The sequence below is a fragment of the Symphalangus syndactylus genome, chromosome 4 (assembly GCF_028878055.3).
Source record: "Symphalangus syndactylus isolate Jambi chromosome 4, NHGRI_mSymSyn1-v2.1_pri, whole genome shotgun sequence".
In the NCBI taxonomy this organism is placed as follows: domain Eukaryota; kingdom Metazoa; phylum Chordata; class Mammalia; order Primates; family Hylobatidae; genus Symphalangus; species Symphalangus syndactylus.
Window position 1 is genome coordinate 71,682,612 of NC_072426.2, and position 25,467 is coordinate 71,708,078.

A 25,467-nucleotide genomic window follows, 5' to 3' on the forward strand; every position below is an offset into this window, starting at 1 on the left:
TCAGGGGTATCCAATCTTTTGACTTCCCTGGGCCACACTGGAAGAAGAATTGTCTTAGGCCACACATAAAATACATGAACACTAACGATAGCTGATGAGCTAAAAAAAAAAATCACAAACAAATCTCATAATGTTTTAAGAAAGTCTACTAATTTGTGTTGGGCCACATTTAAAGCCATCTGGGCTGGGTTTGAAAAGCTTGATTTAAGTAGAAATTGGAATAACATGGGGAACTCTCTCTAGATGTTGGGGGTAAGAGCTGCAATTTTATCTATTTTGTCCTATTAGACTTTCTAGCAGGATTTGGGGTAAAAGCTGCAATTAAGAAAGAAATGTTGTAGCCATAAAAAAGAATGAGTTCATGTCCGTTGCAGGGACATGGACGAAGCTGGAAACCATCATCCTCAGCAAACTAACATAAGAACAGAAAACCAAACACCACATGTTCTCACTCATAAGTGGGAGTTGAACAATGAGCACACATGGACACAGGGAGCAGAACATCACACAATGGGGCCTGTTGAGGGGGTTGGGGGAAAGGAGAGGGAGAGCATTAGGACAAACACCTAATGCATGCAGGGCTTAAAAAATATTGTAAAGACAGCATCTTGCTATGTTGCCCAGGCTTGTCTTAAACTCCTGGCCTCAAGCAATCTTCCCACCTTGGCCTCCCAAATTGTTGGGATTAAAAGCTTGAGCCACTGTGCCTCACTGGGAGTCTTATTTTTTTTTTTTTCTGGAAAAAAGTGGATGGTTTTCTTCAATAGCAAGATATGTCATGGAAAACTTGGAAAATGCCAAATACAAAATACAGAAAATACAACTAAAAACTTTCATGAGAATTTTAATCATCAAACCATGAATCTCAGTTGTCTTGTCTCTCCACATCTCTTGCGTGCATGTAGGTAGACAAATGGTGTCTAGGCTTGTGGGTATGCATACATCGATGGTCCTCGTGGGGTACTCTTAAGGGGGTTCCGCCCCTAAGGTGCTCCTAGCTCTTAACCTCACCCTTCTGCATGCGTCCTGTTTCTGAGGATGGCCCTGAAGATGAAGGAGTCTTATTTTCCAATGAGTCATTTCGAATGGCCACAGGAACCAGGACTCCCTACAATGAAGAAGGGAAGTTTGTTTCCCCCAGGGCTAGAGCATTCTGGGGGCAATTTTTCAAGTCTTAACACGATACCATTATGACATCATTGAAACTGAGTCAGGGCAGGGTGCGGTGGCTCACACCTGTAATCCCAGGACTTTGGGATGCCAAGGTGGGCAGATCACCTTGAGCTCAAGAATTTGAGACCAGGCTGGGCAACATGGCAAAACCCCATCTGGGTGTGGTGGCACATGCCTGCAATCCCAGCTACTTGGGAGGCTGAGGCACAAGAATCGCTTGAATCCAGGAGGTGGAGGTTGCAGTGGGCTGCGATCGCACCACTGCACTCCAGCCTGGGGGACAGAGCAGAAGACTCTAAAAAAAAAAAAAAAAGGAAGGAAGGAAGGAAAGAAGGAAGGAAGGAAAGAAAAGAAAGAAAGAAAGAAAGGAAAGAAAGAAAGAAAGAAAGAAAGAAAGAAAGAAAGAAAGAAAGAAAAGAAAAGAAAAGAAAAGAAAAGAAAAGAAAAGAAAAGAAAAGAAAAGAAAAGAAAAGAAAAGAAAAGAAAGAGAAAGAAAGAAAGAAAGGAAGAAAGAGAAAAGGGAACTAAGTCAGGGTGAAGACATTTAAATGAAAATATTTATTTTCTTAAAAGTGTAGCTTAATTGTCCCTCTCCAAGTTTGAGAAGGAATATTGGGAGGAAATGGGACAAGATCACACAGGCATTTGGACATTCACTGCAAACCATAGGGCGTTGCTGCAAAGCATCCTGGGTTCAGTTCCAGTTTAGGAAACCTCACAGCCTTTTTTCCAGTCGGACAGGTCTCTCCCCTCACAGTGTTTCTTCCAGCCTTGCCTGAGCATGAGGGAAGCAAGAGCAGCAGAAAGAAGCATGACAATCCAAATCGTCTCAGTTTCAAAGTCTACAGAAATTAACCAAAATCGCCAGTGGAAGCCTGGGTTGGGTTTCATTTGCTTCTGAGATTCAAGGATGCTGTCATTTTGCCTTGTTCAGACTTTTGTCTCCTGGTTTTCTCCTAGCCATTGTTAGCTTCAGCAACAAGCAATCAACTTTTGTAAGGATGGGTCATTTCATGACATACCCACACCTGTGAAAATTCGGGTTCTCTGAGTGGGGCCGGCTGGCAACGTTCACTAGAACACAGCAGCAGGGAGTGCAAGGTCCCAGGCTCAATGCTGGGGACGCTTTCTGCTGAGTCACCATGACACAGACCTGCTCACTTTCCTCTCGCTGCTGCTCATTCTCTTTCCCTGCAAAATGTTGCTGTAACCTTCAAAATCTTATCCAAATCTAGAGCAAACTCAAGCTTTTTTTTTCCCTCTGTTGAATTGACTCAACTGACCCTTTCCAAGTCACTTTAGAAAATACCTTTCTCCATTGTTTGGAATACGTTCATACGAAAAGCAGTTGCAAACTGTCTTAACCCAATCCCATCTCTCCTCTCCCCTTCTGTGTACTACTATGTTCACTGCACACCCGCACGCTGATGGAGGAGAATATAGACAAGGTCTCGTTCCATTGGTTGGACCACTCTGGGGAGGTGAGTTTGTCAATTCCACCATAACTCTGATAAATACACACACTAGGTTTTGCCCACGACAGCGCAAGTCTCCCAAGGAAACACTCTTACCAATAGTTCATTCCTCGTGTCTCTTTAACAATTTTCCTGGCACAGATAATCGCATCTGTGAGGTCATCAGTGATCAAGGCTGTAAAAAGAGAGGTCATCAGGGTTAGGCGGGACTTTGTTGTTGGAGACGGACCCCAGCTCAACTTTCCTTCACTTTTCTCAGTCTTTTTGGGATGGGAAGGTTGGAAGAACTATAGTTTTCCCTGCAAAGCCGCAATCTCATTTTTGTTAAGCTTCTTCATAATGAAAAGAACTTTGTTTTTATTTTAAGACCATCTTCATCTGGCACTACCTGACGTTTCGGAGGAAGAGCCCAATCCTGAAGGGTTTTTGGAAATGTGTTTAGAGAAGATGCTATGTGAAAATGTTCTTTATGTTCTAAAGAAATAGGCGCAGGCCAGGCGTGGTGGTTCAGACCTGCAATCCCAGCACTTTGGGAGGCCGAGGTAGGAGGATCACTTGAGGCTAGGAGTTTGAGTCCAGTCTGGGCAACATAGCAAGACCCCATCTCTACAAAACATAAAAAAATTAGCCCAGTGTGATGGCACACACCTGTGGTCTAAGCCACTCGGGAGTCTGAGGTGGGAGAATCACTTGAGCCCAGGAGGTCAAAGCTGACATGAGTTGTGTTTACATCACTGCACTCCAGCCTGGGCAACAGAGTGAGACTCTGTCTTAAGAAAAAAAAAAAGGCACATAAGACAGGAGAGTACAGTGTTTTCTGTATTTGGGTTAGTTTGACACGTAAGGTTTCTTTACAGGTAAATATTAAACTTTTGTCTATTGTCATTTTTCAGTTTGTGTCTTAAAAAAGTTTTATCCAGGGTGTTTTTCATGTGCAGAAAGTTTTAACTTTTAAATCAAATACATCAGTCTTTGTCTTTCTTACTTTTCCTTTTCTGTTTTCCTTTTGAGACAGAATCTCACTCTGTCACCCAGGCTGGAGTGCAGTGACATGAAAATAGCTCACTGCAGCCTCAACCTCCTGGCCTCAAGCAATCCTTCCACCTCAGCCTTCAAAATAGCTGGGAATACAGGTATGCACCACCACGGCTGACAATATTTTATTTTTATTTTTGTAGAGACAGGGTTTCACCATGATGCCCAGGCTGATCTGGAACTCCTGGGCTCAAGCAGTCCTCTGGCTTTGGCCTCCCAAAGTGCTGGGATTACAGGAATGAGCCATGCCATCTATTATTTTTTCAATTGCTTCAGATATAACAAATCTTTGAATTGAAATATGTTAGTTGATATCCACATTCTTTCCTGCTTGCTTAGAAGCAGCCGCAAGATCCTCAACACAAACATGACAGAAAAAGGCAAATAAATAAAACAAATTCAACATTACTTCTACTGCAAGTTGAGTGTTCCAGGAGCTGATGCTGAGATGGGTTTGAAATGCCAGGTATTTTCAGCAATCCACACCTATGAAAGGAATCGGTTGGGGGGGAAGCAGGATGGGCAGACGGAGATGTCCATTTGTGACGCAGACCTAGCAATTCCTTGGGCAGCCCAGCAATGAGCTCCCGAGTGAGCACTGCCCATCAGAGTGGCCCAAGTCGGGCCCACATGACAGGTCCGCATGCCTCTGCCTCACACGTCACTGGGTGTGGGTCACCCCAGAAGGGAGCAACCTGCACCTGAAGCCAATCATGAAGCAGGTGGCAGGTACTGTCTGCTCATCGCACAACTGCAGCGGGGGCGGCATGTCTTCCCTTAGCAGGGGATCTGGGAGGCCCATCTCCATGACCACCACAACCACCAATCCAATCAAGGGCAAAAATACTCAAACCACTTGATCTCATTTCTGCTTGTCAATTATGCAAACATTTTTTTTTTTAAGGGAATTGGGTAATGCTTGATGTTGACAAGGGCGCAGAGAGGCAGGTTCTCTGGATACTTGCTCGAGGGCGTATAATGGGTTCAACATTTCAGGAAACCAACATAGCAGCATGTGTTTAGCGCCTTAACGAGGTTTCTATCCTTTCACCTAATAATTTCTCTCTCCAGATCTATCCTAAGGAAATAGTCATGACGCCAGACAAATATTTCTTTACAAAGTCGTTTACTATAGCTTTATTTACAAGAGTTAAAATGGAAAAATCTAATTGCCTCATAATCAGTGATGTTCAAATTAATCATAATACCTTCATTTAATAAAATAAAGAGCCGTTTGAATTATGTTTTCCCAGGATATTTAGTAATATGGAGAAATGCTCCCAATGCAATGTTAAGTTCCCAATATTATAAAAATAGCCATCAAGAGCTGTACTGTCCAATATGGCAGGCATTAGCAACATGTGACAATTTAAATTAAAATTATATTTGTTGACAGATGAACAGATAAAAATATGTTTATATAGAGAGTGGAATATTATTCAGTCATGGAAAAGAAGGAAATTCTGACACTGGCAGCAGCATGAATGAATGGAAGGATGTCATGCTAAGTGAAGGGAGTGAGACCCAGAAAGACAAATACCACATGATTTCACGCATATGCAAAATCTACAAAAGTTGGACTCATAAAAGCAGAGAGTAGAGCGGTGGCTGGTGAGGAAAATGGGGAGATGCTGATGGAAGGGTCCAAACTTTCAGTTATAAGGTGAGGAAGGTCTGGGGATCTAATGTACACTATTATGACCGTAGTTAATTATACTGTACTGCTTACTTGAAATTTACTGAGAGTAGATCTTAAGTGTTCTTCTCTCTCTCTCTCTCTCTGTCTCTCATACACACGCTCTCTCTCACACACACAGTAACTATGTGAGGTAATGTTAAACTCGATTATAGTGATCATTTCCCAATGTATAAATATATCAAATTATCGTGTTATTTACTTTAAATATATACAATTTTGATTTGTCAGTTATACCCCAATAAAGCTGGGAAAAATAAAAAAAATTGTAATTCATTAACATTAAACACAATTAAAACTTTAGTTCCTTATTTGTTCTAGCTACATCTCAGATACTTTATAGCCACTCGTGGCTAGTGGTTCTGTTTGACAGCACAGATGGAAGACATTTTCATCATCATGGAAAGTTCTATTAGATAGCACTGGTTTAGAAAAAAAAAAGATAGTCATTAATTCACCAGTATTTTAAGAAAGATTGGCTCTTAACTGTGGGTTCACCAATGCTTTTATGTCTTTACTGTACATTTTCTAAAATTTTTTACAATTGAAATGTACTACTTTTACTACCAGAAAAATAACCAAAAATAATGTTAGCATAAAATGTTGCATTTCAATAAGGCATTGTAATTCCAAATTATTTTGTTAACTCAGTTGAAAGTGGAATTTTTCCTTGAGCATGCTATTTCCTTGAGTTGCTAATTTTGTTGCTTTCTCAGTTATACTTCACTAGAAGATAAACGTAGTGATAGATTTCTTTTAAGCAAATTTATTCTAAATGTGGCTTAATTTTTATTTAAAACAAAATTCTATTAACCAGGAGAAAAAGTAACAAAATACATCGTCTATGAGAGATAGCAATTGAAACAACATATGCAAATGCACTAGCATTTGGTTTATAGTTCTACAGTGAAAACTAAAGCTATATCAGCTTAAAAAAGTCTCTTGCCAGCCTGGTGCGGTGGCTCACGCCTGTAATCCCAGCACTTTGGGAGGCCGAGGCAGGCGGATCACGAGATCAGGAGGTGGAGACCATCCTGGCTAACACAGTGAAACCCCATCTGTACTAAAAATACGAAAAATTAGCCAGGCGTGGTGGTACATGCCTGTAGTTCCAGCTACTCGGGAGGCTGAAGCAGGAGAATCACTTGAACCTGGGAGGCGGAGGTTGCAGTGAGCTGAGATGGAGTCACTGTACTCTAGCCTGGGTGACAGAGGGAGACTCCATCTCAAAACAAACAAACAAACAAACAAGAACAAAAAAGTATTTTGCCTGTCTTCTTGAGATATCAATATTTAGGATAATAATAGCTATTACCACTAGCTAATACTTTATTGAAATCTTACTCTATGTCAGGCACATGTTAAATCTCTTCACGCAAATTCTCCATCAGTCCTCAGAACAACCATTTCTATGGATACCATTTTATCCCCATAAACCGAGTTCACACACCCAGTTAATGAGCCTGTATTCCAATAGAGGGCTCAAATTCTGTTTTCTTCTGATTCCTTCTTCCAACAGAGGCCACTTAAGCAAAGATTCCTGCTCATGAAACACTATATGCTAATAAAGTTGATAATGAAAATATACTTTTAATTTTTCTAGTAATTATTTACTTTTAATATACTTTAATATACTTTTAATTTTTCTAGTAATTATTTACCTATGAGGTTATCCAAACTTAAGCATTTGGTACCTGATATATGTTCAAATTACTTAGAGACCCTTTATTTTGGATGCATAAGCGCTGATAAATGCTGAGACACTGGTTTGTGTTTGGAAGTGGTCTAGCGTATTTCCTGGGAAACATGGGTTTGGGGCTGTCTCTAGGGGTTGGAGAGACACAGTGAGGAGGAAGCAGATCACATTCTATTATTCTGGGATTGGAGGTCATCCCAGGCATGTACAGAAAGCACACATTTGTACTGCGGGCAGGGCAGTTTGCTTGGCCAGCAATGCCATGTAAGGATTCCTGAAAGGGTCAGGCCATGCAGGACCAGGAAGCGGGCACCGTGTAAAGCTGTTTGTCCCCTCCTACGTTGTTAGAGCATTTTGTTGCACAATTGAGATGTTTCGAAAGTACTTGTTGGACACAACTGAATTTGCTTAGGAAAATATGTCGACCAGGTGCGGCAGCTCACACCTGTAATCCCAGCACTTCAGGAGGCTGAGGCAGGCAGATCACTTGAGGTCAGGAGTTTGAGACCAGCCTGGCCAACATGGCAAAACCTGTTTCTACTAAAAATACAAAAATTAGCCGGCCGTGGTGGCACACGCCTGTAATCCCAGCTACTCGGGAGGCTGAGGCAGGAGAATTGCTTGAACCGTGTAGGTGGAGGTTGCAGTGAGCCGAGATCGCGCCACTACACTTCAGCCTGGGTGACAGAGTGACAGAGTGAGACTCTGTCTCAGAAAAAAAAAAAAAGAAAAGAAAAAACTGGAATCATTCCCTTTGAAAACTGGCACAAGATAGGGATGCCCTCTCTCACCACTCCTATTCAACATAGTGTTGGAAGTTCTGGCCAGGTCAATCAGGCAGGAGAAGGAAATAAAGGGCATTCAATTAGGAAGAGAGGAAGTCAAATTGTCCCTGTTTGCAGATGACATGATTGTATATCTAGAAAACCCCATCATCTCAGCCCAAAATCTTCTTAAGCTAATAGGCAACTTCAGCAAAGTCTCAGGACACAAAATCAATGTGCAAAAATCACAAGCATTCTTATACACCAATAACAGACAAACAGAGAGCCAAATCATGAGTGAACTCCCATTCACAATTGCTTCAAAGAGAATAAGATACCTAGGAATCCAACTTACAAGGGACATGAAGGACCTCTTCAAGGAGAACTACAAACCACTGCTCAATGAAATAAAAGAGGATACAAACAAATGGAAGAACATTCCATGCTCATGGGTTGGAAGAATCAATATCATGAAAATGGCCATACTGCCCAAGGCAATTTATAGATTCAATGCCATCCCTATCAACCTACCAATGACTTTCTTCACAGAATTGGAAAAAACTACTTAAAGTTCATATGGAACCAAAAAAGAGCCCGCATCACCAAGTCAATCCTAAGCCAAAAGAACAAAGCTGGAGGCATCACGCTATCTGACTTCAAACTATACTACAAGGCTACAGTAACCAAAACAGCATGATACTGGCACCAAAACAGAGATATAGACCAATGGAACAGAACAGAGCCCTCAGAAATAATGCCACATATCTACAACTATCTGATCTTTGACAAACTTGACAAAAACAAGAAATGGGGAAAGAATTCTCTATTTAATAAATGGTGCTGGGAAAACTGGCTAGCCATATGTAGAAAGCTGAAACTGGATCCCTTCCTTACACCTTATACAAAAATTAATTCAAGATGGATTAAAGACTTAAATGTTAGACCTAAAACCATAAAAACCCTAGAAGAAAACCTAGGCAATACCATTCAGGATATAGGCATGGGCAAGGACTTCATGTCTAAAACACCAAAAGCAATGGCAACAAAAGCCAAAATTGACAAATGGGATCTAATTAAACTAAAGAGCTTCTGCACAACAAAAGAAACTACCATCAGAGTGAACAGGCAATCTACAGAATGGGAGAAAATTTTTGCAATCTACTCATCTGACAAAGGGCTAATATCCAGAATCCACAATGAACTCAGACAAATTTACAAGAAAAAAACAAACAACACCATCAAAAAGTGGGCAAAGGATGTGAACAGACACTTCTCAAAAGAAGACATTTATGCAGCCAAAAGACACATGAAAAAATGCTCATCATCACTGGTCATCAGAGAAATGCAAATCAAAACCACAATGAGATACCATCTCACATCAGTTAGAACGGTGATCATTAAAAAGTCAGGAAACAACAGGTGCTGGAGAGGATGTGGAGAAATAGGAACACTTTTACACTGTTGATGGGACTGTAAACTAGTTCAACCATTGTGGAAGTCAGTGTGGGGATTCCTCAGGGATCTAGAACTAGAAATACCATTTGACCCAGCCATCCCATTACTGGGTATATACCCAAAGGAATATAAATCATGCTGCTATAAAGACATGCACACATATGTTTATTGTGGCACTATTCACAATAGTAAAGACTTGGAACCAATCCAAATGTCCAACAATGATAGACTGGATTAAGAAAATGTGGCACATACACACCATGGAATATTATGCAGCCATAAAAAATGATGAGTTCATGTCCTTTGTAGGGACATGGATGAAGCTGGAAACTATCATTCTCAGCAAACTATTGCAAGGACAAAAAGCCAAACATGCATGTTCTCACTCATAGGTGGGAATTGAACAATGAGAACACATGGACACAGGAAGGGGAACATCACACACTTGGGACTGTTGTGGGGTGGGGCGACGGGGGAGGGATAGCATTAGGAGATATACCTAATGCTAAATGATGAGTTAATGGGTGCAGCACACCAACATGGCACACGTATACATATGTAACAAACATGCACGTTGTGCACGTGTACCCTAAAACTTAAAGTATAATAATAATAAAATTTAAAAAAAAAGAAAAGAAAATTTAGATATTAAAGAGATACCTATTTCAAATACTAAAAAGATGGCATGTTGCAAGTGTTAAAAAGCTGGAAAAATTCACAAAAATCTGCAAAAAGGAAATATTTCTGCAATTTTCTGTTTGGCACAGATAATATGATTTTCCTACATATTTTTGTGTTTGTATTTGTCAATTGCTTCTTCATATGCCAAAAATTGTGTAATATCATCTTCTACAAGGAGAATAGAAGGATCATTTAGAATTTCCTCAAAGGCAGAGGTTGGTAAACTGCAGCGTGAGGCCACTGCTGTTTTTATAAGTAAAGTTTTATTAGAGCACACAAAAAATAAAAATAAAAACACATCCCTGGGTGGAGATTTAAGGTGCTAATGAGACATGAGATGTATGAACAAGCATGTATAGCTACTGAGCAAGTGCACCAAGAGGATCGCCCAGAACGTGCTTACTAGCAACATCTCTTCCCACCCGCTTATGAATAACCATGGAAGTCTCCATTAAAGGGAGCATCCCTGGTACCGGTCTTTGCTGTCCAATCTTTACGAGCAGCCTGCCCTGAAATTTCCCTCTCTCAGGGTGTACTGTCTATTCTGCACCTAACTTTGAAAATAGCCTTTCTCTTTCTCAATAAATTACTTTATGCTACATCTCCTTTGCTGTGTGTCTTTTGTTGAAATTCTTTTAAAATAAGAAGACAAGACCCGAGGACTCACAAAAGTCGTCAACACACACACTGGGTGTGTATTCAATAAAAAATTATTCCACGCGCAGAAGCAGAGACATGTGACACATACTAAGAGAAAGATCGGTCAAGGGCAAGACTCAGAAATGACAGTTGATTGCATTAGCTGATAAGAAATTTAAATCACTGCTTATAAATATGATTATTTATATCAAGGACTTAAGGAGAAACAGGAATAAAATGAAATGAAAGATACAAAAAATTATGGTGCCAAATAAAAAACACAGTATCTGAAAAGAAACATCCAATCAATAAGTTTAATAGATTAGCATTAAGAAAAAGTAACAGCCGACTTGAAGACATAATAATGGAAACTATTGAAAATAAAACACAGGGAGGGAAAAAGACTAAAAAATGAGGAACCTCAATGATGAATGGGACAGCATCAGCGATCAAACATACATGCTCTTAGAATTCCTGAAGGAGAAAAGAAAAGCATTAGAAGAAAGAATGGCTGAAATATTTCCAAATTTAATGAAAATTATAAACTCAGGGATACAAAATGTTAATGAATGCCAAGTGAGATAAATACAAATATCACACATCATCAAATTGCTGAAAATCAGTGACAAAGAGAAAATCTTAAAAACAACTAGAGAAAAAAAACACATATTACATACCAGGGACAAACAGAAGGAAATCACTGGTTTCCCATCATACACAAGGCAAGACAGAAGGCAACCGAATATCTTTAAAAACTTGAAGCCAAGTGTGGTGGCTCACAACTGTAATCCTAGCACTTTGGGAGGCTGAGGTGAGAGGACTGCCTGAGCCCAGGAGTTTGAGACCAGCCTGGGCAACATGACGAGACCCCATCTCTACAAATTTTTTTTTTTTAAATCAGCCATGCATGGTGGCATGTGCTTGTGGTCCCAGCTGCTCAGGAGGCTGAGGCATGAGAATTGTTTGAGTCCAGGAGGTCAAGGCTGCTGTGAGTTGTGATAATGCCACTACACTCACAGTGTTGTTTTGAGACAGAGCATGACCCTGTCTCAAAACAATAACAACTTGAGGTGGAAAAGAACTGTCAGCCCAGAATTTTATATGTAAAGAAAATATTCCTCAAAATCAAAATAAGTAGAGATATTTTCAGACAGAGAGAATGCTTGCTAATAGACCTCTACTCTAAAACAAAAGAAAACAAAGTTAAAGAAAGTTTTTTAGGCTGAAGGAAAAGGATATCAATTAACTGTCTGCTCAAGTAAATCCACCAAAGGAATGAAGAGTATTGGAAATAGTAAATATGTAATAAATACTATAAAAATTTTTCATTAAAAAATTTATCTAAAAGACAATTGTTTAAAGAAAAAATTATAAAAATGCATTGTGCGGTATACAAATATAGAAGAAAAATGCATGACAACACAGCACAAAGGATGGAATAGGAAAAATTGAAGTATACTGTTAAGAAACTCATATGTCACATATGAAGTGGTGTGTTATTTGAAGGTAAAATGTAATAAGATAATGACGCCTATTGGAAACCCTAGAGTAACTACTAAAAACAAAATAGAAGTATAGCTAACAAACCAATGGAGGAAATAAAAGAGAATACTAAAAAATATTCAATAAATTCAAAAGAAGGCAGAAAAAATGGAACCAAGAATAGATGGCACAAACAGAAAACAAAATAGCAAGATGTAATTTAAAACTAGCCATATCAGCTGGGCACAGTGGCTCACGCCTGTAATCCCAGCACTTTGGGAGGCCAAGGTGGGCAGATCATGAGGTCAGGAGATCAAGACCATCCTGGCTAACACGGTGAAACCTCATCTCTACTAAAAAAAAATACAAAAAATTAGCTGGGCTTGGTGGCATGTGCCTGTAGTCCCAGCTACTCAGGAGGCTGAGGCAGGAGAATCACTTGAACCCAGGAGGCAGAGGGTACAATGAGCCGAGATCGCGCCACTGTACTCCAGCCTGGGCGACAGAGCAAAGCTCCATCTCAACCAAAAAAAAAAAAGAAAAAAAGAAAAAAGAAAAACAAAAAAAGAAAAAACTAGTCATATCAGTAATCACATTAAATGCAAACGGCCTAATCATGGCATAACCCACAGGCCAACCTCCCGTTTCTGTAAATAAAGCCTTATTGGAACACAGCCAGGCCCATTCATTTACATACTTTCTATGGCTGCTTTCACACTATGTCATGGTTGGGTAGTTGCAATCGAAACCGTATGGCCTGAAAAGCCTAAAATATGTATCGTTTGGCCCTTTAGGCAAACATTTGCTGACCTATGGTTTAATCACTCCTACTGAAAAACAGTACTTACCAGAATGGATATAAAAGCAACACACAACTCTACATTACTTTTAAATAATTCACCTTACATATAAAGACAGATGGATTAAAAGTAGAAGAATAGAAAGAAACATACTATACAAATATTTCCTCAAAGAAAGTGAGAGTGGGCTATACTGCTGTCAAACAAAGTAGATTTCTGGATGAGAAATAGCACCAGAGTTAAGGAGAAACTTGGACTCCAGTGATAAAAGAGTCAATTCACCACAAGGACATAACAATCCTCAAAGAATATGTGCCTAAGAACAAAGCTTCAAAAATGGACAAGACTGAAAGGTGAAATAGACAAAGCTAAAATGAATAGTTGCAAATTTCAATATGTATTTCTCACTGTATAATAGAACAAGTAAGAAAATCAGAAACGATGTAACAATCATTTATAGAACATCCACCCACCAAATATAAAATACACATTTTTTTTCAAATGCACATTCACTGTAAGACACATTTGCTGTGCTGTAAAACAACGTTAAAGAAATATTAAACGTTTGAAATCATATAGACCTGGGATCTCCAACTCCTGAACCACAGACCTACATGGGTCTGTGGCCTCACGGCAGGAGGTGAGCAGCAGGTGAGTGAGTGAATCTTCATCTGTATTTACAGACACTCCCCACCTCCCACATTACTGCCTGGGCTCCACCTCCTGTCAGATCAGTGGCCACATTAGATTCTCATAGGAGTGCGAACTCTACTGTGAACTGCGCTTGTGAGGGATCTAGGTTACATTCTCCTTATGCGAATCTAATGCCTGATGATCTGTCACTGCCTCCCATCACCCCCAGATGGGACTGTCTAGTTGCAGGAAAATAAGCTCAGGACTCTTACTGATTCTACATTATGGTGAGTTGCATAATTATTCCTTATATATTGCAATGTAATAATAATAGAAATAAAGTGGACAATAAGTGTAATATGCTTGAATCATCCTGAAACCATCCTCCTCCCACTGGTCCATGGAAAATTTGTCTTCCACAAACTGGTCCCTGGTGCCAAAAAGGTTGGGGACCACTGATATAGACCATATTTTCTGACCGTAATGAGGTGTAACTAGAAATCTTTAATAAAAGCTCATCCTGGGATCATCCTTCATTCTCAGGCTGGGCATTCCTCTTGCCTTTCTGCCTTATCGAGTCCCTTGTTTCCTGAACTATGTTTCCTCTTAATTGTTTTAGTTTATCATTTTGGTGGAGTACATTTTCCTATAGTTTTGTGAGAGAGGGTGCATGGGAGCAGAGCTGAGTATCTCATCTTTGCCCTGATGGATCCACTCTCTACCCTTCTCCACCATGCTCTGTGCACTCGGAGGCCGACACACACAGTTGGCGTCAATGGATTCCTGTGTCCTCTGACTTCTGGAGGGGTTTAAATAAGAGTAGGCATCAGCAGGGAGGGACAGAGGAAGGACACTGAGGTTGACATATACATATAATATCTTCCAGCTTTATTTCTGTCAGGTCACTCAGCACAAGTCATGTCCCTTGAGGGAAGATCTCAGATCCTAGAAGGCAGTCCTCTCCCGGCAGACCTTTTGTACCTCAGTGCTGGTCACGGCTCTCTTTCCATTCCTCTTTGGGCAAGGGGTTCCTAATCCTTCACTTCACTATTGCCATGGTTTTTCTATGGTTTGATCAGATCTTTGTAAGTAGAATCTATTAACATTTTCTTCCAATTACCCAGTTTGCATTTGTTCTGTCTTCCAGCCAGGATTCTTTATGATATAGGAGGTAAAAAATGTAACAACTTGGTTCTCAGAAAATGTACTCTGGGTGGCTAGAGCTACAGGCATATGCCTGGCTATTTTTAATTTTTGTGGAGACAGAGTCTGGCTGTAGGGTCTTGCTATGGGGTCTCGCCCAGGCTGGTCTTGAACTCCTGGCCTAAGGTGACTCTCTGACTTCACTCTTGTACCTTACACGGCAAAAGGGACTTTGCCTTAGTCCTTAGAAGCAGAGAATCTTGCCCAGCTGTGGTTACAGAGAGATCCCATGACAAAAGAAGGAGGAAAGATTCAAAGTGTGAAAGGGACTCAACCCACCATTGCTGGCTGTGAAGATGGAGTAAGGGGCCATGAGTCAAGGGGTGTGAGTGCTCCCTAGAAGCCTGGAATGGCCCTTGGGTGACAACCTGCAAGCAACAGGGATCTCAGTCCAACACCCCCAAGGAACTGAACTCTGCCAAAACCCAAATGAGCAAGGACATGGATCTTCCCGCAGAGCCTCCAGAAACGAAAGCAGACCTGTCAGCACCTTGACTTCAGCCCTGTGAATCCCCTGGCACTCTTCCAGCCTAAAGGACTGTAAGGAAATTTTGCGGTGTTTAAGCCACAAGTTTGTGGTAATTTTTTAGGGCAGCAATAGAAACCTAAATTCCTAAGTGAATTCAATGCTATTTTAATGACTTGGCATGCTGGGCAAGGTTCTCTCCTTCTAAGGACTCATGAGATTGGATTGGCTCCACCCACATTGCCCAGAATAATCTCTCTTGCTCAAGCTCAGATCCTTCCTTACATCTGCAAAGTCCCTTTTGCCATGTAAGGTACAAGACTGAAGTCAGAGAGTCATCTCAGGCCAGGAGTTCAAGACCAGCCTGAGTGAGACCCTCATAGCAAGACCCCACAGACAGACTCTGTCTGTATAAATAAATAAATAAATAAATAAATAAATAAATAAATAAATAAAAATAGCTGGGCTTATGCCTCTAGTTCTAGCCACCCAGAGGAGGGAAGGTTGCTTGAGTCCTGGAGGTCAATACTGCAATGAGCTATGAACGCACCACTACACTCCAGCCTGGGCAACAGAGTGAGACTCTGTCTCAAAAAAAAAAAAAGAAAGGAAAAGAAAAGGGAAAGAAACTGTAAAGTGTATTCATCTCATTCTGCTCAAAGAAGTACAAACCGCATCCTTTGAGTGAATTGCTTATGGAAAGCAGCTGGCAGGCAGCTTCCTTTTTCTTACTGAAGACATCAAATATCTCTATACGTGAAAGGGCAGTAGGGTTGTTTGTCTATCCCCTTGCTTTAGGGAAGGGCTTCATAAAACTGTCTTACAAGGAATAAGTTATCTTTGGACAAGTCAGCCGCAGGATCCTGAGTGTCACCTTGGAAACTGTTGCATAATTTACCAATCTGGAACAGACCTATTTGCAAGCCTGAACTCCAAATTTTAGTTAAAGCAAAACATGGTTGGTGATCCCATTGTCGGCTTCCTCGCCTGGTCCCGAGGATGGCATCGCTGGAAAGTCAGAGCCTCACCTGAGCAGGCGACATGGCAGTGGTTGTTCTCCTTCAGCTTTCCACGTCTGCACCACGCGAAGCTGTTGATCTGGAAGATGCCGTAGTCGATGCTGCCGTCATCCAGGACCCTCTGGGCCGTGGTGTTGTAGCCGCTCTCGTAATACGCCATGCAGATCCCTGGAGGGGGGTACCAAGAAACGCCAGCAAAGGAAGTGCATCGTTTGCTCTAAGCCTGGTCTGAGGGCGAGTTTCCTTATCCCTGTTACCTGATTGCTTCCTCCCAATACACCTTGGGGCGGGCAGGGCGGGCATGCACCCAGGGGGCACACGAGAGGCACACTGGGGGCTGGGATGGCACATCGGAAGCTGCACACCCAGTCAGGGGCTGAGCCTAATCTAGACCAAAAGTCAGGTCCCCCCACTCCCCACGATGCCAGCAGAGGTGGCATTATTTTCCCCTTCCCTGGCTGGTGCCGTAAGTTCAGGACTCCAGGAATAAGGAAATGAGGGGCAGGAGAGGAAGGAGAGGAGACCCAGAGAGCCACAGTTAGGCTAGCAGCCACCCCTGGGTGCGGTGAGGGCAGAGCAGGGGTATTTGGGAAGACACAGCAGGGAGTGTGGCCAGGACCTTCAACATCTCAGGGGAAAGGTCAAGGACAGAAAGAAAGCAGGAAAGAAAGAATCTCACAGTTTCCAAGGCTGAAGCCCCAGTAATTGTCCAGGCCAGCCCTCGAGAATATTTTTGCCAGTTTGCAGCGAGTGTAGATTTTGGACTCGGCGCCTGTGACCAGGCAGCCAATGAGGGTCAGAATGCCCGCAGCCTTCATCCTCAAAGCCTGCCGGAGACAGAACCTGCCAAAGAGCAGGAGAACGGGTCAGACGATCTTGATTCAGGAATTTCGAAATCCAGCGGTGGTGACTGTGCACAGCCCTGCCTAGATGCTGCCTGTCACTTTGGTCATTCAGAGCCACCATCAGGGAAAACCGGCCACTCTACAGTCCAGGGAAGGAACGTGACTGCAGGCTGTCTCCTTAATGCTTTTCCATGCGGTAACTTTCAAGTCAATGCTATGTTCTCAGGGTTAAGCAAGCGAAAAAATTAACCCTCCTTAATACACATCCAGGTGAAAACCACAGGGGGCATTTTTAGGATTTCTATTTTAATTCTATGAATAAAAAATAGAATACAAGGCGAAACATTCCCTATACTGCTGACCCTTGAACAACATGGATTTGAACTGCGTGTGCCCATGTATCCGTAAATTTACTTCTGCCTCTGCCATCCCGAGACAGCAAGACCACCCCCTCCTCTTCCTCCTCCACCTCAGCCTGCACGGTGTGAAGACAACCAGAATGAAGGCCTTTATGATCATCCACTTCCACTTAACAAATAGTAAATATAATATAATAGTAAATATTTACTATTAACAAATAGTTAATATTTACAAATAGTAAATACATCTTCTCTTCCTTATGATTTTCTTAATAACATTTTCTTTTCTCTAGCTTACTTTATTGTAAGAATTCAGTATAGAGGTAGAACATACAAAATATGTGTTTATTGGCTGTTTATGTTATTGGTAAGGCTTCCAGTCAGCAGTAGGCTATTAGTCATTAAGCTTCTGGGGAGTCAAAAGTTACATGCAGATTTTCAACTGAGCAGGCATTGGTGCCCCGACCCCTACATTTGTTCAAGGATCAACTTGATCTGTAGAAATAGACACCCCATTTCAGCCAGAGATGAAATACATGTGGGCCTGTATGGAAAACTTTAAGATTCATCATTTGGGCCGGGCACGGTGGCTCATGCCTGTAATCCCAGCACTTTGGGAGGCCGAGGCAGGTGGATCACAAGGTAGGAGATCGAGACCATCCTGGCTAACACGGTGAAACCCCGTCTCTACTAAAAATACAAAAAAATTAGCCAGGTGTGGTGGCGTGTGCCTGTAGTCCCAGCTACTCGGGAGGCTGAGGCAGGAGAATGGCGCGAACCCAGGAGGCTGAGCTTGCAGTGAGCGGAGATCGCACCATTGCACTCCAGCCTGGGCGACAGAGCGAGACTCTGCTTCAAAAAAAAAAAGATCCATCGTTTGGGGGTTTATTGAAGGGTGAAGATTAAGCACCTAATCTTTCATTTTCTTTTCTTGATGCATTTCAAAATGTGGGAGCATTGCTTCCAAAGTGCTAGTGTTTTATCTTAGATTGCAAATGCATTGCTTTGCTAAGCTTCACCACCAGTGCCCCGGGTGGCCTCCTAAAAGTCTGGCACCTGACTGGGGAGCAAGAGGGATGGATGACGATGCCTCACGAAAGGAGGAAAGCACCTGGGGAAGCAGAGGGGCAATAAAGAGGCCCCCACAGAATCGTCTGAAATGGGAGTAGGATCAAGAGCGCCATCTCCTGCTGCCTACCAATTTTCCGCAATCTCCTCCTCTCTTGAAATAATGTCTTCCCCAAATACAACAGCCTTGCTGGGATGTGGTGAAGTGAAATTTCTGACAACTACTCGGGATCCTGAACTTGATGTTCTTACATATGTTCATCCCATGTCATTTTCTGCACTTGCCTAGAAACTTCTCCAGTCATTAGTTTCTCTCCCTGGGGCTGGATTCCTGCATTGAAAGGCTAGTCCCAAAACAGGGATAAGTAGTCATCAGCAAAGCCACTGCACCGAGTAACAAGTGAGGCTTTAAGGTGACTAAGCAATAAGGTAAGGAACTGCATTGCATGAAGGGCACGTACATTACAAACATGAATAGCAAGCGTGGGCAAACCAGGCCCGCTTTTGTATGTAAAGTTTTACTGAAACATAGCTACACCCATTTGGTAATACATTATTGGTGGCTGATTTCCTGCTGCAGTGGCAGAGTTGAGTAGCTGTGTTAGAGGCTGTATAGACCACAAAGACTAACATATTATTATCTGGCCCTTTTCAGAGACAGCATGCCAGTCTGTGGTGTACAGCACTGTGTTAAGCTGTGAGGGACAGACAAACCAGGTTTAAGATGCAGAGCTTAGGCTGGGCACGGTGGCTCACGCCTGTAATCTCAGCACTTTGTGAGGGTGAAGAGGGCAAATTGCTTGAAGCCAGGGTTTGAGACCAGCCTGGGCAACAAAGGTAGACCTCTGTCACTACAAAATACACAAAAATTAGCCAGGCATAGTTGTGTGTGACTGTGGTCCCACCTATTTGGGAGGCTGAGGTGGGAGGATCTTTTAAGGCTGGGAGGTTGAGGCTGTTGTGAGTTGTGATTGTGCCACTGCACTCCAGCCTGGGCAACAGAGTGACACCCTGTCTCAAAAAAAAAAAAAAAAAAAAAAAAGATGCAGAGCTTACAAATAAAGTTGGTTTCTATCCCCTGCCTTATAATGTTAACTGATCTCAAACAAGTCAAAACGAAACCCGTAGCAATTATAACCCCAAGCATCATGTTCTACATCCTTCAAGAACCTGCCATTGCTAGTTCTCAGGGACAGGTGGCTTCATAAGAGTAATTTAGGTCTTACTGAAAAGGCAGATTCCTGGTGCCTGCCCCAGAGGCTGACTTCTCAGTTGAGTCTGCGGAAGAAGCACTGCTCCACTTACTCAGTCGGTGACTGGCAGCTCAGGTGAGCGTCCTGCATCCCCGAAGCCATGTCTGATTCTAACAAGGCGCAAGTAATCCTTTCCTAGCTCAAGAACCTTTCTTTAGAGTGTTAGAGAAAGAAAAATTCTTAGTCCTTTGTTTCTCATCCCCTAGAGATGCTAGAATTCTACTTCTTGGCACTAAAAGCTATATCTTCCTGCACGCTTGTGTTCTGAGGCAGGTGCTAACTCTCTTCTGGGCCTTAATACCTCTCATTTGTTTCTCTTTTCCTCTAAACAACCCTCCTCACTACACAACTTGGCCAGGGCCTCCCGTCCAAGTGAGAGCTCTTCTCTAAGGCAACAGTCTGCAAACTTTATCACAAATTCCATTAATAAAGTGAAGCATGTATCCCCTTTAGATGTATACTAAATTAGAAATCACACTTCTGTACCTCTGTACTAATATGCTACATAAATTATCAACATACACAAAACTAAAATCTGAAAATGAATAAGAGGGTGAAATTAACATTAAAAATTTACTAACAGCACATTTCTTTGCTATAGTTATATTGTTAATTAATACAATATTTTCAAAGGAGGGCCACAAAAGAAATAAAAAATTTTTGTGTATAATTAACATGACTTCATTATTTTTTAAAAATTTGGCTTAACACTTTGTGACTCAATAAAGAGCTGGTTTCAAGGTCCATTTATTTCTGTGCTCAGATTTAATGACATATTTGAAATGAATTTTCGCTGGAATATGTAGATCTAAGTTTATTGTTAGTTGCACCTAATTATTGTATTTTATTAAATTCCATCTGCAAATAATGCAAAGGTCTTGTTGAAATCTAGTTTTAAGTTTATATAGTATTACATTGTGTAGATAGAACATATTTAGCCAATTCCATGTTGATTCACACTTATGGTATTTTGTTCTTCTATGACAAACATATTATAATTAGTAATCTTGTACATTTGTCATTTGTACATTTGCAAGAATATCTGTAGGATACATTCCTGGAAATTGAATTGCTGGGTTAAGGACTGTAATTTTGTAATTTTGCTAGATGTTGCCAAATTGCCTTCCACGTGGGCTTGTATGACGAAGATGGCTAGCATACCCTATTACCAAAGGTTAAGATATTTGCCAATATTAGAGATGAAACATAATTTTTCAGCATAGTTTCAACTTCAGCTTCCCTTATTTCAAGCTGTCTGAGCATCTTTTCTTATCTTTAGAAGCCATTTGTGGACTTTTTTTTTTTCTCTCTCTCTCTCTTTTTTTTTTTTTTTAATTGAGACAGAGTCTCCCTCTGTTGCCCAGGCTGGAGCTCAGTAGTGTGATCTCGGCTCATTGCAACCTCCACCTCGCAGGTTGAAGCGATTCTCGTGCCTCAGCCTCCCGAGTAGCTGGTATTACAGGCATGTGCCCCCACGCCCAGATAATTTTCGTATTTTCAGTAGAGACGGGGTTTCGTCATGTCTGCCAGGCTGGTCTCAAACTCCTGATCTCAAGCAATCTGCCCACCTCAACCTCCCAAAGTGCTGAAATTACAGGCATGATCCACGGCACCCGGCCTGCGTGCTTTTTCTTGTGAATTGTCGATAATACGAGAAAATACATAGGTTTTTCTTCAAACATCTTTTTCAAAATGCTTTGAAATGGGGATTTTACAATCAATGAGAAAATTGTCTTTTTTTCAAAAATGCTTGTTTAGCAAGTTTTCAGATACATAGTAAATATACAAAAGCCATTTATATTCTTATATACTAGGAATCGAAATATTTTAGATTCTTCTAAAATAAAAAATATCATTTACAATAGCACACACACAAATATGACGTACTTAAATGTAAACCTAACAAAATCTGTGCAGGATATATATGCTGACTACTATAAGACAGATTAAAAATTAAATAAGACCTAAGTGGAAAAGATATACCATGTTCCTGAATTTAAAAATTCAATGTTGTTAAGATTTAATCTATAGATTTAATGGAATTCCAATTAAAACCCCAGAAAATTGTTTTGAAAATATCAATAAGATGATCTTAAAACTTATATGGAAGAGCAAATGGACTACAATAAACAAAACTTTTCAGAAAAAGAACAACGTTGGAGGACTCATTCTACATGATTTTAAGACAATATAAAGCTGTAGTAATCAAGAGAGAATGATATTGGTGGGAAGATAGACCCATAGACCAGTGGAACAGAAGAGAGAGTGCAGAAATAGATCTACAAATATTTAGTCAACAACATTTTTTATAAAGATGCTAATTAAATTCAATGGAAAAATGATGTTCTTTTCACCAAATGGTACTAAAATAAGACTGTCTATGTTCAAAACACATGTTCAAAACCAACAAAATAAAATAAGGCATATTGAAGAATACATACCTTATATCTCATATAAAAATTAATTCAAAATGGATCAAAGACATAAAAGTAAAAAGTGAAACTATGAAAGTCTATAAATAAACATAGAAAATCAGCAGGACTTGGGTTTGGCAATAACATTTTAGATACAACAACAAAAGCACAATCCATGAAAGAAAAAAAAACCGTTTAGTTGGACTTGATCAAAATTAAAAACTTTTGCTCTTCGAAAGACACTGTTAAGAGAATGAAAAGACTAGCTACTTTTCATTTATAAATCACATATCTGATGAAAGCCTTGTATTCAGAATATATAAAGAACTCTTAAAATTTTACCATAAGCAGGCCGGGCGTGGTGGCTCACGCTTGTAATCCCAGCACTTTGGGAGGCCGAGGCGGGTGGATCACGAGGTCAGGAGATCGAGACCACGGTGAAACCCCGTCTCTACTAAAAATACAAAGAAATTAGCCAGGCGTGGTGGTGGGCGCCTGTAGTCCCAGCTACTTGGAGAGGCTGAGGCAGGAGAATAGCGTGAACCCGGGAGGCGGAGCTTGCAGTGAGCCGAGATTGCGCCACTGCACTCCAGCCTGGGCGACAGAGCAAGACTCTGTCTCAAAAAAAAAAAAAAAAAAAAAAAATTTTTACCATAAGCAAACATATGACCCAATTAAAAAATGGGCAACTGATTTAAGCAGACGCTTCATCATATAAGAAACCCAAATGACAAATAAGCATATGAAAAGATGATCAATATCATTGTCACCAGGGAAGTACAAATTAAAGCCACAATTAGATATCACTTCTCACTGATTAGAATTGCTAAGATCAATCGGACGACACCAAATGATGATGAAGACAGAGAGCCGTAAGAACTCCCATGTATCACTGGTGGGAATGCAAAGTGGTACAGTCACTTTGGAAAACAGTTTGGCAGTTTCTTATAAAGTTAAACACAGACTTATATAAATCAACAATCACACTCCTAGGTATTTAATCAAGTGAATCAGAAACTTACATTCACACAAAAACAAGCTAACCTATGTATATAGCAACTTTATTCATAATCACTAAAAAATGGAAGCAACCAAGATGACCTTCAACAGGCAAATATATTTAAAAGCCGTGATCTATCCCTACAATGGAATACTACTCAGCAATGAAAGGGATAAGCTATTTGATTCCCGCAACAATGTGGATGAATCTTAAATGCATTTTGCTAAATAAAAGAAGCCAGACCCAGAAGACTACATGTTATATAATTCCAGGCATATGACATTATGGAAAAGGCAAAACTATGGGGACGGAAAACAGTTCAGTGATTGTCGAAGATCAGAGGAGAAATCGGCCATACAGGGACCACACATGTTCTATTTTAGGTCATTGGAACTGTTCTCTATGGTACTGGGGTAGTCGATACGTGGCTTCATTAATTTGTCAAAACCCGTCGGCCCATACACCATAAAGGGGGATCTTCGTTGTATGCTGATTTAAAAAATCATCCAGGATGTTGAGGACTACCAGGATAGAATTTAGCCTGTGACAAAAAGACCTAACTGTATTACAAATGTATGACATACATTTGCTGAAGGAGTGTGAAAAGAGCCACTAATCTAGGTAACTTTGGAAAACAGTGTTTTGACTGGATATTTAAAGTCTAAAGACAAAACAATCTGTACATAAACACTGTACTCCAGTTGGTGAATTTCTTTCTCATAGGGGTGAATGTTAGCAATTCTTTTTTTTTTTTTTTTTTTTTTGAGACAGAGTCTCCATCTGTCACTCAGGCTGGAGTCCAGTGGTGTGATCTCGGCTCACTGCCCCCTCTGCCTCCCAGATTCAAGCGATTCTCCTGCCTCAGCCTCCTGAGTATCTGGGATTACAGGCGTGCACTTCCACACCCAGCTAATTTTTGTATTTTTAGTTAGAGATGGGATTTCGTCATGTTGCCCAGGCTGGTCTTGAACTCTTGACCTCAGGTGATCCACCCGCCTCGGCCTCCCAAAGTGCTGGGATTACAGGCATGAACCACCATGCCTGGCCAGTGTCAGCCATTCTGAAACTACTTTACATGTAAACAAATGAAGAAAAACATTGCAGATGATGGGAGCCAGATTTCACACTGTCAAAGAGAGAAGTTAAAAATAAGCAAAAGAGAAAGACTAGAATTGAACTCTGTAATACTGGATTAGGGTAGGAGACATGACTGTAAATCTGTTCATCTACCTAGAAACAGTGGTACTCCAGTAGCAATGAGCATTCTCAACACACAGACTTGCTTCTAATACCATTTCATTCTCCAGTAAAAGAAACCAGGACTCCTTAGAAAATAGGCTGATTGGCCAGGTGCAGTGGCTCATGCCTGCAATCCCAGCACTTTGGGAGGCTGAGGCGGGTGGAACACAAGGTCAGGAGATCGAGACTGTCCTGGCCAACATAGTGAAACCCCGTCTCTACTAAAAATACAAAAAATTAGCTGGGCGTGGTGGGGTGCATCTGTAGTCCCTGCTACTCAGGAGGCTGAGGCAGGAGAATAGCTTGAACCCAGGAGGTGGAGGCTGCAGTGAGGTGAGATTGCACCACTGCACTCCAGTCTGGGTGACAGAGCAAGACTCTGTCTCAAAAGAAAAAGAAACTAGGCTGATTTCAGGACTGGGTCAGGGAAAATGCAAAATAAGTGTGCAGTATCTTGTTGGTCCCAGAAAATAAGGAAATGCTGTGGTTAGGGGAAGCGCATATCAAAGAAACACAGGAACCAAACTGAGAAAATTCCCAGTGGCCCAAACTGGGACAATCACACAACAAAATAAATAACGATAGCACCAGATTCTAACTCAGAGAATAAAATAAATATATATGAGGACATACTGATATAAATAAATGATTGAGTAAATAAATATCTGAGGACAAGAAGCAAGTCTGTCTCACAGAAGAATTCTAAGTAATCTGTGTAATCCCCCTCCAGGAAATGGAGCTTAATTCTCCTCCCTTTGAGTAGGGGCTCCACTGACTGACTTGCTTCCCACAGATAGAATGCAGAAAGGGGAAAATGGTGACTTTCTGGTGAAGAAACCCAGCGGACTCTATCTTAGTCAAGTGACCATCCAGGTTAACCTCATCAGGGATGAGTCATGTTAGGTCCCCCGATAGGACTTGATGAGAAGGGCACTTCACCTCTGTGGTTTTCTTTCCCCAAAATCCGTAACCCCGCTCGAATCATGAGAAAACATTAATAAAACCCCAAAGCGTGGATATCCACAAAACACCTCACCGCTGCTCCTGAAGTATCTCAAAGTCAGGAAAAGCA

At 41.2% G+C, this 25,467-nt stretch overlaps 1 protein-coding gene and 1 long non-coding RNA gene across 3 annotated transcripts; one reads left to right on the forward strand and one right to left on the reverse strand.

Moving 5' to 3' along the window:
- Positions 1–1,708: 1,708 nt before the first annotated feature.
- On the reverse strand, positions 1,709–19,832 carry LOC129480779 (lysozyme-like protein 1). Its single transcript, XM_055275045.1, is given in 6 exon segments — positions 1,709–1,948; positions 2,745–2,823; positions 16,227–16,385; positions 16,897–17,060; positions 19,716–19,792; positions 19,794–19,832. Coding segments are annotated over 6 exon segments (588 nt in total). The 3' UTR covers positions 1,709–1,878.
- Positions 2,583–4,065, forward strand: LOC134736400 (uncharacterized). Of its 2 annotated transcripts, none has more exons than XR_010120401.1 (3): positions 2,583–2,654; positions 3,664–3,781; positions 4,023–4,065. It is a non-coding gene; the product is annotated as an uncharacterized lncRNA (long non-coding RNA). The 2 variants fall into 2 exon arrangements; XR_010120400.1 differs by lacking the exon at positions 2,583–2,654 and adding an exon at positions 3,124–3,190.
- Positions 19,833–25,467: the final 5,635 nt, after the last annotated feature.